This window comes from Mustela putorius, unplaced genomic scaffold (genome assembly GCF_011764305.1).
Source record: "Mustela putorius furo isolate JIRA1106 unplaced genomic scaffold, ASM1176430v1.1 tig00000129_pilon_pilon_pilon, whole genome shotgun sequence".
In the NCBI taxonomy this organism is placed as follows: domain Eukaryota; kingdom Metazoa; phylum Chordata; class Mammalia; order Carnivora; family Mustelidae; genus Mustela; species Mustela putorius.
In genome coordinates, this window is record NW_025421290.1 from 44,309,051 (window position 1) to 44,321,216 (window position 12,166).

Below are 12,166 nucleotides of genomic sequence, written 5' to 3' on the forward strand. Positions count from 1 at the left end.
TTGTTGTCCACACATTGCTATATGCTTTGCACACATTTGCCCAACAGAACAGAAAAGTCCAGGGAATTCTGAGGATAGTGGAGGCTTCCGACCTGAAGAGGAGTGTCTTCCAAACTCCCAACAATCCACCCAACCTTTGGCCCAGCAGTCAGACCTGGTGGAGCACTAGCCTGGACCCTGAGGCCAAGTCAAAGGGGGATGGGGGGGGGGGCGGGTGGTAGGACGGGGGAGGGGCGGGGGTGGGCAGGGAACAGCCAAAGCAGCCTTGTCGCGCGGGAAAGGCACTGGAGCGCCCCCCACGCACAGCCAGGCCAAGAACTAAGGCACAGACAGTCCACCGACTACCTCAGACCTCAGGGCTACCCCACAAAGCTCCAGGGAAGTGGGACCACCGGCGGGGGGGTGCGGGGCGGGGCATGGCTCTGCTCTCTCCTCTCTGAAAAAGTCAACTGCCTGGGCCACCTCCATTTCCCTGAAGGAGTCCCCGTAAGGGTGGCAGAGGCAGCCTGGACCCAGAGGGACACCCGTGCTCTCCACCAGAGTGTCCTTTTAGGAGCCACCAGAGCGAACGTATCCACGAGGACTTCATCGGCTCCTGCGGCAGCGACAGCAAGCTGAGGGACAGGCCTCTCCGGAGAGACCATGCTTTCTGCAGAGCTCACCCGGCTCTCCAAAGACAGGCCCGGAAGTCTTCGTTCCAGTGGTCCGCAGGGGGTGATCGGGTGACATGGCAATCATATCTGCTCGAACTCCAGAACCCCACAGTTCAAAGGGCTTCAAGGGGCAAATGAGAGGAGGTGAACAGACCTCCAAGTCAAATTTGAAATACAGACACGGAGAAAGATGGAAACACACAGGTCATTCTTCCCTGAAACGCAGTGTCCTCCAGCCTGAGATTGTGGGGCAAGCCCCGGTCCCAGGACCACAAGAGTCAAAGCCTTGTGAAAAGAACAGGATTCCTGCCCACAACAGCAGCCACCACCTGCAGACGGGAAGCTGGGCATCCTCGGTCCCTAGGATTCCAGAGTCATGAAATCCCACGGTACCCGGCCTCCCATCACCACGACAACTGCGGGCTACCTGTGCTCTAAGCAAGCACACAGCTTTATTCAAAACACAGCCCTTCTGCCTGGACTCCCCCTGCTTCCCTTGCCTACCACCCACGCGGAGTTCAGATGACAAGGTCCCCTACCCCGCCTGCGGCCTGCAGAGCTGGCCATCCACACATGTCCAGGCCCAGTGACACTGGCCAGCTGGTCTGGGCAGATGCTCAAAGCACAGCCAAGCAGAGCCTTCTGGATTTGGCCCTTGGGCTGGGGCTTTCTGAGGACCATGGAGATGGGGAGAGAAGATCTCCACGAAGCATCCATTCTAAAGACGGGGAAGCCCAAGGAGAAAGGGACAGAAGGTGGATTCCTGCCCCTGACATCAGCGAAGCCATGAAAGGCACTTCTACCATGCAAACACCTCCCCCCCAGGACAAACCGCTTCACAATAATGCCGACCTGCAAACAACGCCATGTCCCCCCACCAATGAGCAGCCCCACGAAGAGGGGTGCACCCATCGGACAAAAGGAACAGGAACCACGTGTCGCCTGGGCCCAGGGCTGAGACACGCATATGTGCCCACAACCGGGGAGCTTTTTCGAGTGGTGAAAATGTTCCAGGGGCACCTGGGTGGCTCAGTGGGTTAAAGCCTCTGCCTTCAGCTCAGGTCATGATCCCAGGGTCCTGGGATCAAGCCCTACATCGGGCTCTCTGCTCAGCAAGGAGACTGCTTCCTCCTCTCTCTCTGCTTGCCTCTGCCTACCTGTGATCTCTGTCTGTCAAATAAATAAACAAAATCTTTAAAAAAAAAAAATGTTCCAAACCTGGACTGTTGGGAGGTTTCCCCAATTCTGTTGATTTCCTAAGCATTGTAAACTTAAGGCAAGTGAATTTTATGGTATGGAAATTATATTTTAACAAAGCAGTCTACAAACGCTCTTAAAAAAAACACAGGCAAGAACATGGATCAAGTACAGAGCAAAGCAAGTCCGTGCAAAAGAGGGTGTATCGTAGTCTTCCATTTTATAGGAAGTTCTACAGGCAAAATCAGAGTGATAAAGCTCAGAATAGTAGCTGCCGTTGGTGGGGGCAGGCAAGGGAGGGAGTCACTGCCCGGGAAGGAAGACGAGGCATCCATCCAGGGCACTGGAAATCATCTGTATCTTGATATGGACAGTGACTACCTGGGTTATCCATGGGTAAAACTTTGTTGGCCCGGCACCAAAGAGCAAGGCACATTTTCTACCATACAGAAGATGTATGCATAATATAGACGCAAATCTAAAAGCTTATCTTTTTAAACGGCAAAGCCCACGGATGCTCACATTGTACCTGACATTGCCTAAAGGGGAAGGGCAGTTTGCTCACTGGGAGCTGAGGGGAGAACCCATTCAGTGACCTCCTACCCAACCTTCAGGACTCATCTGAAATTGCCCCATGGAGTGAAGCCCTCTCTCAGAGTTCCAGGTGTAACTGCTCACACTGCTGAACATTGGGCATGAAAGTCAATCCCCTTTACACTGAAAGCTGGGCTTTGAGGAATGCAGGGAGCTGCTGCATTAAAAATTGGTTAGCATGCGTTTATTAAACACCCACTGATTGCCTCACACACACACACACACACACACACACACAGCACGACCGCCCAAACCACATGCCATCTCAGCAAGAAATGCTAATTCCCACCCCCAAATAGGATGTCAGTTCTGGGGCAACAGGATCCAGACACCAGGCTTGTTATCAGAAGGGATCATTTGCAACATCTCCAGCCTGATCCTCCTCCTCTTACACAAATCACAGCCAGATGGGTGGGGGGAGCCCAGAGCAAACTCCATTTCCAGTGGACCCTGCACTGGGCTTCCCCCACCCCACGTGAGCTCACCTTTCCTAGCCCTGTCCTTGTGTAGCCTAGGGGTGGAGCAGGTCCACACGACTCCAAGTAAACATTCTCTCAGGTGCAATGTTTAAATTTGACTGCCGGGGCCATCCCCACCCTCCCCACCCCCCAGGCCACCCTCGGGCAGTAAAGGCAGGTACCCGGTAGGGGGGCACCCACCACCCCATCCTCTCTCTGTCCAGGGCTCCCAGCTCTCTCTGCAGCGCCCCCAACCTTGGAATCTCTAGAAACCCAAGTCTGCCCAGAAAACTTAGAAAGAAACTTCCCTGGCCAGCCAGGTCTCTGTGCCTGCGAGGCCGGAAGTGGAACCCTGTCTCCTTCTGCAAAGCCCACAGATGAAAAGGGGCTAGAAATACAAACAGCAGCTTTCTTTGGGTAGGCGGGTGGGTGCGTGGGTTAGACGGTGGTTGTGGGTAACTTTTTCCCTTTATTGTGCTTTCCGAGTTTCCACCATGAATAAACTCTTGAAAGGTTAAGACACCCCCAGCCCCGGTCCGACGCGCCGGCCTCCCGAGTTTCTCTTTCACCTTGTCGAGGTGGCGGCGGGTCCCAGCGTCCCGCGTCCGGCGGGCGGGGCCTCTCGCCCCCTCCCCACTGGAGCCCCGGGCCCGCGGCAAGTGGCTGGCCCGGAGCTGAGCCCGCCCAGCCCCCGCATCCGCGCCCCCGGCCCTGGTCCCCAGCCCACCCCTCAGGCGCCGCCCCCCGGTCCGTTCCCGTAGGCTCAGAGGCACTTGGGAGGTGTGCAAGCTCACACGCGCGCGCGCGCACACACAAACGCAGTCGCACTTTCTCCTCCCTCCCTGACCTGGGCCACAGCCCCCAAGAGCCCACACGTTCAAACTTGGCCAAAGTCGCAGCAGCGGCTGCAGGGGAGTCGTGACGTCCCCCCGCCAAAGAAAGCGGGACCCCCGGACACACACACGCACGTGTGCCGCCCCACCCCCTGGGCGACCGCGAATCTGGCCGGGCGGCCCCGTGAGGAGCTGGGGGGCCGGGGGGCGGCCGTCTCTGCCCCCTCCCCGCCAGCGGGCGACCCGAGCGGGGTCAGGCGGGGCCAGGTGGCGGCGCCGGGCGGCGCTGTCCCGGGCGGGAGCGGCGCCGGGACTCCCGGGGCCACCCGACCGGGCGTCCCTCCCCGTGGTTGGTGTGTGTGGGGGGGGGTACTGGGGCGCCTTACCTTGCAGGTTCTGGACGCGGATGTCGCTGATCTGCCCTATGAGCTCCTCGCGTTGGAACCAGTCCCACTCGTGCGCAGCCATGAAGCGCGGGCGGCGGGCCGGGGCGCCGGGGCCGGGCGCGGGCGGCGGGCGGAGAGCCTGGCGGGCGAGGGCGCCGCGGAGCCTGAGCGGCGGCGGCGGCTGGCGGCAGCGGGCGGGGCGGGCGCGCGGTCGGGCCGCCCCCGCCGCGGGCGGGCAGCGGGCGGGCGCGGGGCGGCGGGTGCGGGGCGCCCGGCTGGCGCTCACTCCCCCATCCGGGGGCGGGGGCCCCGGGGGGCGAGGGGCGGGGCGGGGCGGGGCGGGACGGGGTGGGGGGGGAGGAGGAGGGAGGCTGGGCTCGGGCCGGTTTCTTTTTTTCCCCCCACCCGGGGTGTTTGTTGGGTGGATTGTTGGGTAGCAAACGGGCGGTGATGAGGCGCGGGGTCCCGGCCCCCAGATTGTGATGTCTCAGGGGGCGGTGGGCGGGGCGACGCCGGCCAGGGTGAGCCCGCGGGTCCCAGCGCCGGTCCGGGAGGGCACGCCCCCCCCACCCGGCTCCCGGGGCCTCAGCGCACCCTTGTCCCGGGTACAGACACCCGCAGACACCCCACCACCTCAGATCCCCTGCCTCGGCACAATTCCGAGAGGCCACCTCTGCGGAAGACAGGGACCCGGGCCGAGGCCAGGCGCCCCTGTGGGCACCTGGGTAGGGGCAAATGAACGCTGAGATGGAGTCAGGGCCAGTCTCTCCTCTGCCTCCAGACTGGGGAGCTCGAGCGAGAGGACTGCTTTCCCAGCTTGGAAACCTTTTCCTTGGGGATCCGGTCCGGAGATGACCCCAGATTCTGGGGAGGGAAGAAGCAGCCCGAGCCCCCACCCCCAAACCCGGGCAGTCCCAGGCCCCTGAATCTCCCAAGTGACCCTTTCTGGGGCTTTCCTGAAAATGAGTATGGGCCTTCTGGGTATGTGGGGGCGTGTGTGTGTGTGTGTGTGTGTTGGGGGGGGGGCGGTTCTTCACTGTTTCTTTTAACTCTTGAGAGTTGCAGGATCTTAACCTTGTTTGGGGCTGGCTACTACATCAGGCAAAGTTAACTGGTTTCCCGAACACAAAAAGTGAGGTCCTGGGATCTTGGAATTTACCCAACGCTGAAGAATGAGTTAAGGACATGAGATCCAAGCCCCTGGCTCAGTACTTTGACCTTTTCCTGAGTGCCGGGACAGGCTCTCCCAGCCTGGCTCCACACAGAATGGCTTATATATAGGATAGTCAAAAAAATAAAAAATTGTGGGCAGGTCTCCCAGAGCATTTAAATACAGGTTGAGTTGTGTTCCTCATTGCCACGTCCATGCTACCGAACCTCTAGAAACTCAGATAGACTGGCTACTTCCTCAGTAGCTAATAACTATGCAGCCCCTACTGGTGAACAGACCCTGTGCCCTTAAGATGAATGAATCTATGATCAGACTCAGATTCCTGGAGGGGAGGGGGGACATGACAACCAAGAAACCAAATAATACACATGGAAATGATTTCCAGAACAGAGAAAATGCACTGGGGTAGGTGACAGAGATGGGGAAGGGGTCCAGAGAGATCTCAGGAGGACCGACCTTAGAGCTGAACCTGGAGGATGAAGGGAGCCCCCACCGGGAAAGCGACTTGGGCAGGGTCCGTGGACACAGGTCCCAGGATGGCGTCCTGTGTGCCACCGGTTTCTAGACGGCAGGGGCATAATCAGGGACGGGACACTGCAGCCCAGTGAGCTGACCATAGCAATAGGGATAAACCGGAGGATAAACAGGAATATAATGTCAAGCTCTGCATTGCTTTTTCTTTCTCTTGTTCTTTTTGCCAAGTTTCTCACCATGAGCAAGTATTTTTATAATCAGGCAGAAAACCAACACGTTCTCCTTTAACCTCTCAAGATTTTGTATTTCCAGGCTCTCCTCATCGGCGGGTCGACATGCCCAATGGAGGCCAGTGGAGCCAACGGGGGGTGGGGGGAGCTCCTAGGTGCCTGGGGGCAGGCCCTGGGGCTCGAGGCAGGTGCTGCCTTCTCCTTGACTGGGTCTGAAAGCTCCTGTTCATTTCACACTCGGGGGAGCAGGGCTGCTTCTGTGTCCTCCGGAGCTGGGTGCCAGTAGCCAGGCATCACTTGGTTTTGCCCCATCTGCTAGCCATCTCCCGTGTTTATGCTTCAATTTATTTTCCATAATTGCTGTGGAGAGGAGAGTGAGGCTGAAAATCATTTTCTTTACAAAGCAAAGAGCCAAGAAAATCAGCTTCCTTCTGCATCGAGAAGAGGGTCTCAGGGAGCAGAAGGTGGTGCAGACGTCAGGGGCAGGGATGCGCCCTTTTTTGGGACACAAAGACGACTGTCCTGTGAACGGAAGGCTGCTTCATTGGAGGAACGTCGTGGGGACGATAACAACACCCTAGCAGAGCGGGCCTGATCACATCGATGGGGCACCAACCGTGTGCTAAATGTCGGTGCAGAGGAATTCTTTGTACCAAGGCGTAGAGAATTTTAGGTAGTTAAGAGGGAGTAGGAACCCACGTTGGCACAAAGCATAAGGCTAAGCCCCTAGCAGGTACCCGAATATTCACTGAGCTAATGTGTCAGTATCACTCCTCTTTCCTTCATTCTCCCTGAACTCTGGCCCTCCCGGACTGGTCCCTGTGTCACCTCCTTGCCCATAAATCCTGGTTTTATTCTTTTCTACCTAGGAAGTGGAAAACAGAGGTCTGGCCACAGCCCACTAACCCCTAGGTCTCTACTTATTCTGTTCCCTTTGCGATGCCCTTCCCTGCCCCTGTTCCCTGCACTTTCCCTTCACCCAGCACACCACTGCTAACTCGTCTTAATCCCAAGAGGACCTCCTCAAAAACCCCTAAGCCCAGCTGAGTGCCCATCTTCTACGAGTCCCATAATATTCAGTACAAGCTCATGATACCCCATGAACCCCATCTTAACACGTTTCATAATAATTGGGTATACTTGGTGGTTTCCCACTGAAGCTGAAGTACTTGAGAACATGGCTGTCTCATGACTTTATCTGAGCACTAGCACAGTGCCTGACACAGAGAGAGTTCTCAATATTGAGTGGGTGGATGATTGAAGGGTTCACTATAGGCCTGAACTCACAAAGCAAGGACCAAATGACAAACGGTTGATCCCCATGTCCTGGGCCCAAGTGAACCTCTGGAGTGGCCGTCAAAGCAATGTTCACATACTGGCAATGGGCAAAGCTGGGCCCCAAGCAAAGACCACACTGTACCTTCTTTGGGTGTATACAGCCTCCTGGTTCTGGAAGTCCAGCGGGGAGAGAAGGGCATGTGACTTCCATGGGGGTTTTTAGGCTGTTTGCCCTCTTGCCTGAATTAACAGTACTATTTTTCTTTCACACTTTTATTTTTGGGAAGGAAAAGTACTCTGCCTGAAGGCTTGGCTTCCTGGGAGTTTCCAGAAACGGATTTTCTAGAAATTGCCCAATTCCACTAGAATCTGTGCCATTGTTTAAAACTGAGTTCTGCCAAGCGAAAGGACGTGGCATCAGAGAATCTCAAAGAATCCCTGATGGGACCTCAGAGATCAAGTCCTACATCCCTCCCTATGTAGGGACTTTTAAAACATCTGGCCCAGTTATCTTCTTGCCTCTGTTTATGGGGACGGATGACTTCATGCAGATGATCTGGACGGGAGGTTTGCATGTCTGCATCCCAGACCCACTTTGGGAAAGAATGAAGACAACGGAGATAACCCCAGTGTCCCCACCAGTCCCTGCAGGAGAGCGGTATGATGAGGGTCGCAGCCAGTGGGAAGCTGCCTTCTCCAGTCATTGTCATGATCCCGTATTTGTGTGTGACACTTGAGGCTTGAATGGCCCTTGAAGAGCCCTTGAATAGCCCTGAATGGCTGGTGTCAGCCAGTCTTCTTAATAACCGTCATGAGGCCAACAACGCAGGCTCATTTTTTGGTGGGGCTTAAAGCTGTTCAGATACCTGCCCAACGTCACAAAATAAAGCAAAAGGAGACTTTGAACTGTCCTTCTCACTGCCTGCCTGTGTCCAGCGCAAGTACAGCTGGACTTGTGCTGTGGACCGAACACATAGCAGTTTGGTATTAGTCATATGGACTTATGTATTGTCGTGTTTATTTGACATTTAAAAAAAAAGACAGCTCATCAGCATGTAAAAACTGTTGGGGAGGGGCACCTGGGTGGCTCAGTCTGTTAAGCATCTGCCTTTGGCTCAGGTCATGATCTTGGGGTCCAGGGATCGAGCCCCACATCGGGCTTCCGGCTTGGCGGAAAGCCTGCTTCTCCCTCTACTCTCCATTCATGCTCTCTCTCTCACTCGCTACCTGTCTCCTGTCTCTCTCCCTCTCAGATAAATAAAATTTTGAAAAAAAAAAAAAAAACTGTTGGGAAGTCCAGTTAAGAGGCTGTAGTGGATCCCAGTCAGACTCACCGATGATGATTCACAAAGACCCAGACCACTTCCTGGGCTGGGGTGGGCGGGGTCTGCATTATGATGTCACAAGGCTGCCCTTGTGTTGTTCATGCCCTTGTGTAGCATGAACAGCACCAGCCTCATTTATGCACTTAATAAACATTGGTCGCATATATCTACCCATGGCCTGGCCCTGTGCCAGGACTCAACCATGGACAAGACCCAGAATCTGCCTGCTCAGGGGTTTGGACTTTGTCCTAAGAGATGACTTTGGAGGACTCTCACGGGTCAGCTTGTCCCTTCTGTTGTGGTGTGGAGGGAGGGTCAGAGGTGTGGGACAGGATCTCAGGGAACAGTCAGTCTCAGTGAGGCAGTGAGATGGCCATGGCCATGGAGGCAGCTGTTCAGATGGTGGAGGTGACAGCACCCACCCGAGGATGGCCCAGAACAGCGCAGTGCCTAACTGTGCTCAGTAAGGGTTAGTAGTGTGTATGAGTGAACAAATTATATTGAAACTCCATCAAGCAGTAATTCTTAAAACTTTTGGAGCCCTGGATCCCCTAAAGGAGGTCTCCCCTGTGCCTTAGGAATGCCAGGTATCTACCTATCTGCTGATTTTTTCCCTGCTAAAGATTCCCCACTGATTGCTCCCTGGCCCCAGGGAGTCCTGCAGTAAGTGACGCAAAGGCTGGTGGCAGAGAGAGATCCTGAGAAATGGGAAGAATCAGGCTCAAGCAAAAAGGAGGGAAGGTGTGTGGGGTGGTGGATAGTAGGCAGACAGTAATGGCCTGAGCTGTGTGACCTCAGGCAAGCTCTGAACCTCTCTGGGCCTCTGATTTCATCTGTAAGATGGGGCCCAGAGTCCCTATCTGGATTGTTGTGAGAACCAAGATACGGGGGTATAGAGAAGAGATGCTTCAGTAAGATTTTTGGTAAGATTCTTCAGTAAGAGTCAGGTCATTTGCATGGCATAAAATGAACCACACTCAGAAGAAAAATTGCCCCTGAATTTGGGAGATTACCTACAGTGTAAAATATTAATGTGTTCTCTGGGATTTTATTAAATTTTTTGGTATGTGTAGGTGTTGATGGGTGGTTAAAAAAAAAAAAAAACCTGCTTCCCTAAGTAGACAGCACCGGATGTCCCAATTTCCACAAATAAAACCCTTCATTTCTTCCAGGTTTGAATAGTCAAAGGCTGCTTCCCTGGAGACAGTACTGCTATTTTTTTTTTTTTTTTTTTTTTTTTTTTGCAGGCATTAGAACACTATTTAAGGACAGATTTTCCGGTAAAGCAAAGGAACGTGTGAGATGTTGGCCATGTGAAATTGTGGGGAGAGGGGAGATGTTATGTACAGAACAAAAACATCCCATATTGTTGTTTGCAACAGTACTGCCGAAATATATATAGTTTTTAACATTTTGGAATCCAAAGCAAACTTTGTTGATGATAATCCCAAGAAGGGGGATTTAAAAGCCAAAGGTTGGTGCAGCTAAGATCCCTGGGACCAGCCCCTCATGCCTGTGTTCCCAGCACAAGCAAGTAGATCTTTTTTTTTTTTTTTTTTAAGATTTTATTTATTTATTTGACAGAGAGAGATCACAAGTAGGCAGAGAGGCAGGCAGAGAGAGTGAGAGGGAAGCAGGCTCCCTGCTGAGCAGAGAGTCCCGGTGCGGGACTCGATCCCAGGACCCTGAGATCATGACGGGAGCCAAAGGCAGCGGCCTAACCCACTGAGCCACCCAGGCGCCCCCAAGCAAGTGGATCTTAACAAAGTTACTCTGTATCTCTTCCCCGCTGTGCAGCTAACAGTTGATGAGAGTTGTGTCAAGGGTTTGGCATTATCTACTTTAATCCCACAACCCTTTGAAGGAGGTCCTATCAGCCTCTTTATTGATGGAAACTAAGGATAAAAAGAAGTTCAGTAATATCCCCAAGGTCACACAGGTCATAGGCTAACAAGAGAAGGGACTTGACCCTAGGTATTAGGCAGAAACCAAGTCTGATCTTTCTGCTGCTTCTCAGCAAATGCTGACCTTTTGGAACTAGCCCAGGTCACTAAGTGTAACTGTTCATGTTAGAGATTCACTTAAAAAAAAAAAAAAGTACAGCCAATTGGTGGCCTTAAGGAAACAAGACCACTAGGAACATGTTTTTCCTAGTAGGTCAGGAAAAAAAAATACACTCTCCTTTGCCCTCTGGAGGGATGATTCTTACTTAGGTTTAGGTGAAATGCTGTCAGGCATTTCCACTTCCGACCCCTGTGCAGCTCAGATGGCAACTTGTCTTTGTAAAGATCCCTCAGTGTGGCTCTGCTGGAAAAGTATTTCAGGCTATGCAAATGGCTTTGGACTTGCAGATTCCAAAGGACGAAGGGCAAAAGTCTTAAACTCAAGTCAGCAGCACGTCCTGCCAGTTTTACGTGCTCTTCCCAAATCCATGCTTGTAGCTAGCGTCCGATGTTCACTTTCCTATGCCTATAGTGCTCGGCAAGGTCTCACTTCTCCCCTAAAGCAATGCTGCCCTGTGCCATCCACCTGTTCCTTTCACTTCCTTGAAAGAATTGCTCTATATGCAAGCTTCATGGCCTAGCAGTTCCATTGCTGGTCTGTACTGAACACAAATGCGTACAGGCTGCTGAAATATGTGTCCCAAAGCATGCATAGCAGGTTTTCTCTGCGTAGCTAAGATGACCCAAACATCGACCAGGAGGAGAATGGATGAATAACAGAATTCCTCAATGAGGATGAAAGAACAACACGGGTAAGTCTCAGAACCATCATGTGGAAAAGAAGCCAGGCACAGAAGAATGTGTCCTTTAGGATTCCACGGGGAAAAAGTTCAAGAGCAATCTAGGAAGTTCAAAACCATTCCTTACTGTGGTGATACAAGCCAGGCTACTGGTCAGCCTGGGAGGGAGGGGGTCCTGGGAAAGAGCAGAAGGGGGTCCTCTGGGAGGTCACTCATGTCTTGTTTCTTATATGGGTCTGGTTACACGGTATTTACTCATTACATGGACAGTCCAATTTGTACAAAATAAAAGCACAGTTTTGCCTCCTGCCAAAAGACACATGCTCTTTGCCGCACCTGCAATTCTCCACTTTCCCTCAGCCTTTCCGTGGTCAATTCCTGCCCATTGCTCAGATCTAGCTCAGATCTTCTTTCATTGGGGGATCCTTTCCCTCTTGTATCAGTCAGCCTTGGCTGTGTAACAAACCACCCAGAAACATAGTGACTTACAGCAACAGTCATGAACCAGCTGCAGACTCTCTGGTTGCCAGCTTTGGGGGGAGGGGTCTTGTGTGAGTCTCATCTGGGCCTGCTTAGTCTCTGCACTTGGCCGGGCCTGAGGGCTCTAGGATGGTCTCACGTGTGTCCCAGCGGGTCCAGTGTTGGTGGAGGCCCCTCAAACCCGCATGTGGCCTCTCCAGTGGACTAGTTGGCCTTGTCACATCATGGGCTCAGGATTCCAAGGCCCATCAAAGAGGGCCAGCCTCAATGCCTAAGGTCTTCTTAAGCCTCTGCTAGTGTCACATTTGCTAATGTCCATTGGCCAAGGTGAGTACAAAGCTAAG

General features: G+C 53.5%; 1 protein-coding gene across 6 annotated transcripts in view; it reads right to left on the bottom strand.

The window, feature by feature from the left end:
• Nucleotides 1-4,309, bottom strand: part of CLMN (calmin) — a 105,885-nt gene extending 101,576 nt beyond the window's left edge. For 3 of the 6 annotated variants that reach the window (XM_045073274.1, XM_045073295.1, XM_045073306.1), the window contains exon 1: nt 4,122-4,309. In XM_045073274.1, coding sequence (XP_044929209.1) covers nt 4,122-4,203 — 82 coding nt within the window. In that variant the 5' untranslated portion in view covers nt 4,204-4,309. The remainder of the gene's footprint in view (nt 1-4,121) is intronic. The other 3 variants (XM_045073278.1, XM_045073279.1, XM_045073286.1) reach the window with 2 other exon arrangements.
• Between the last annotated feature and the right edge of the window lie 7,857 nt (nt 4,310-12,166).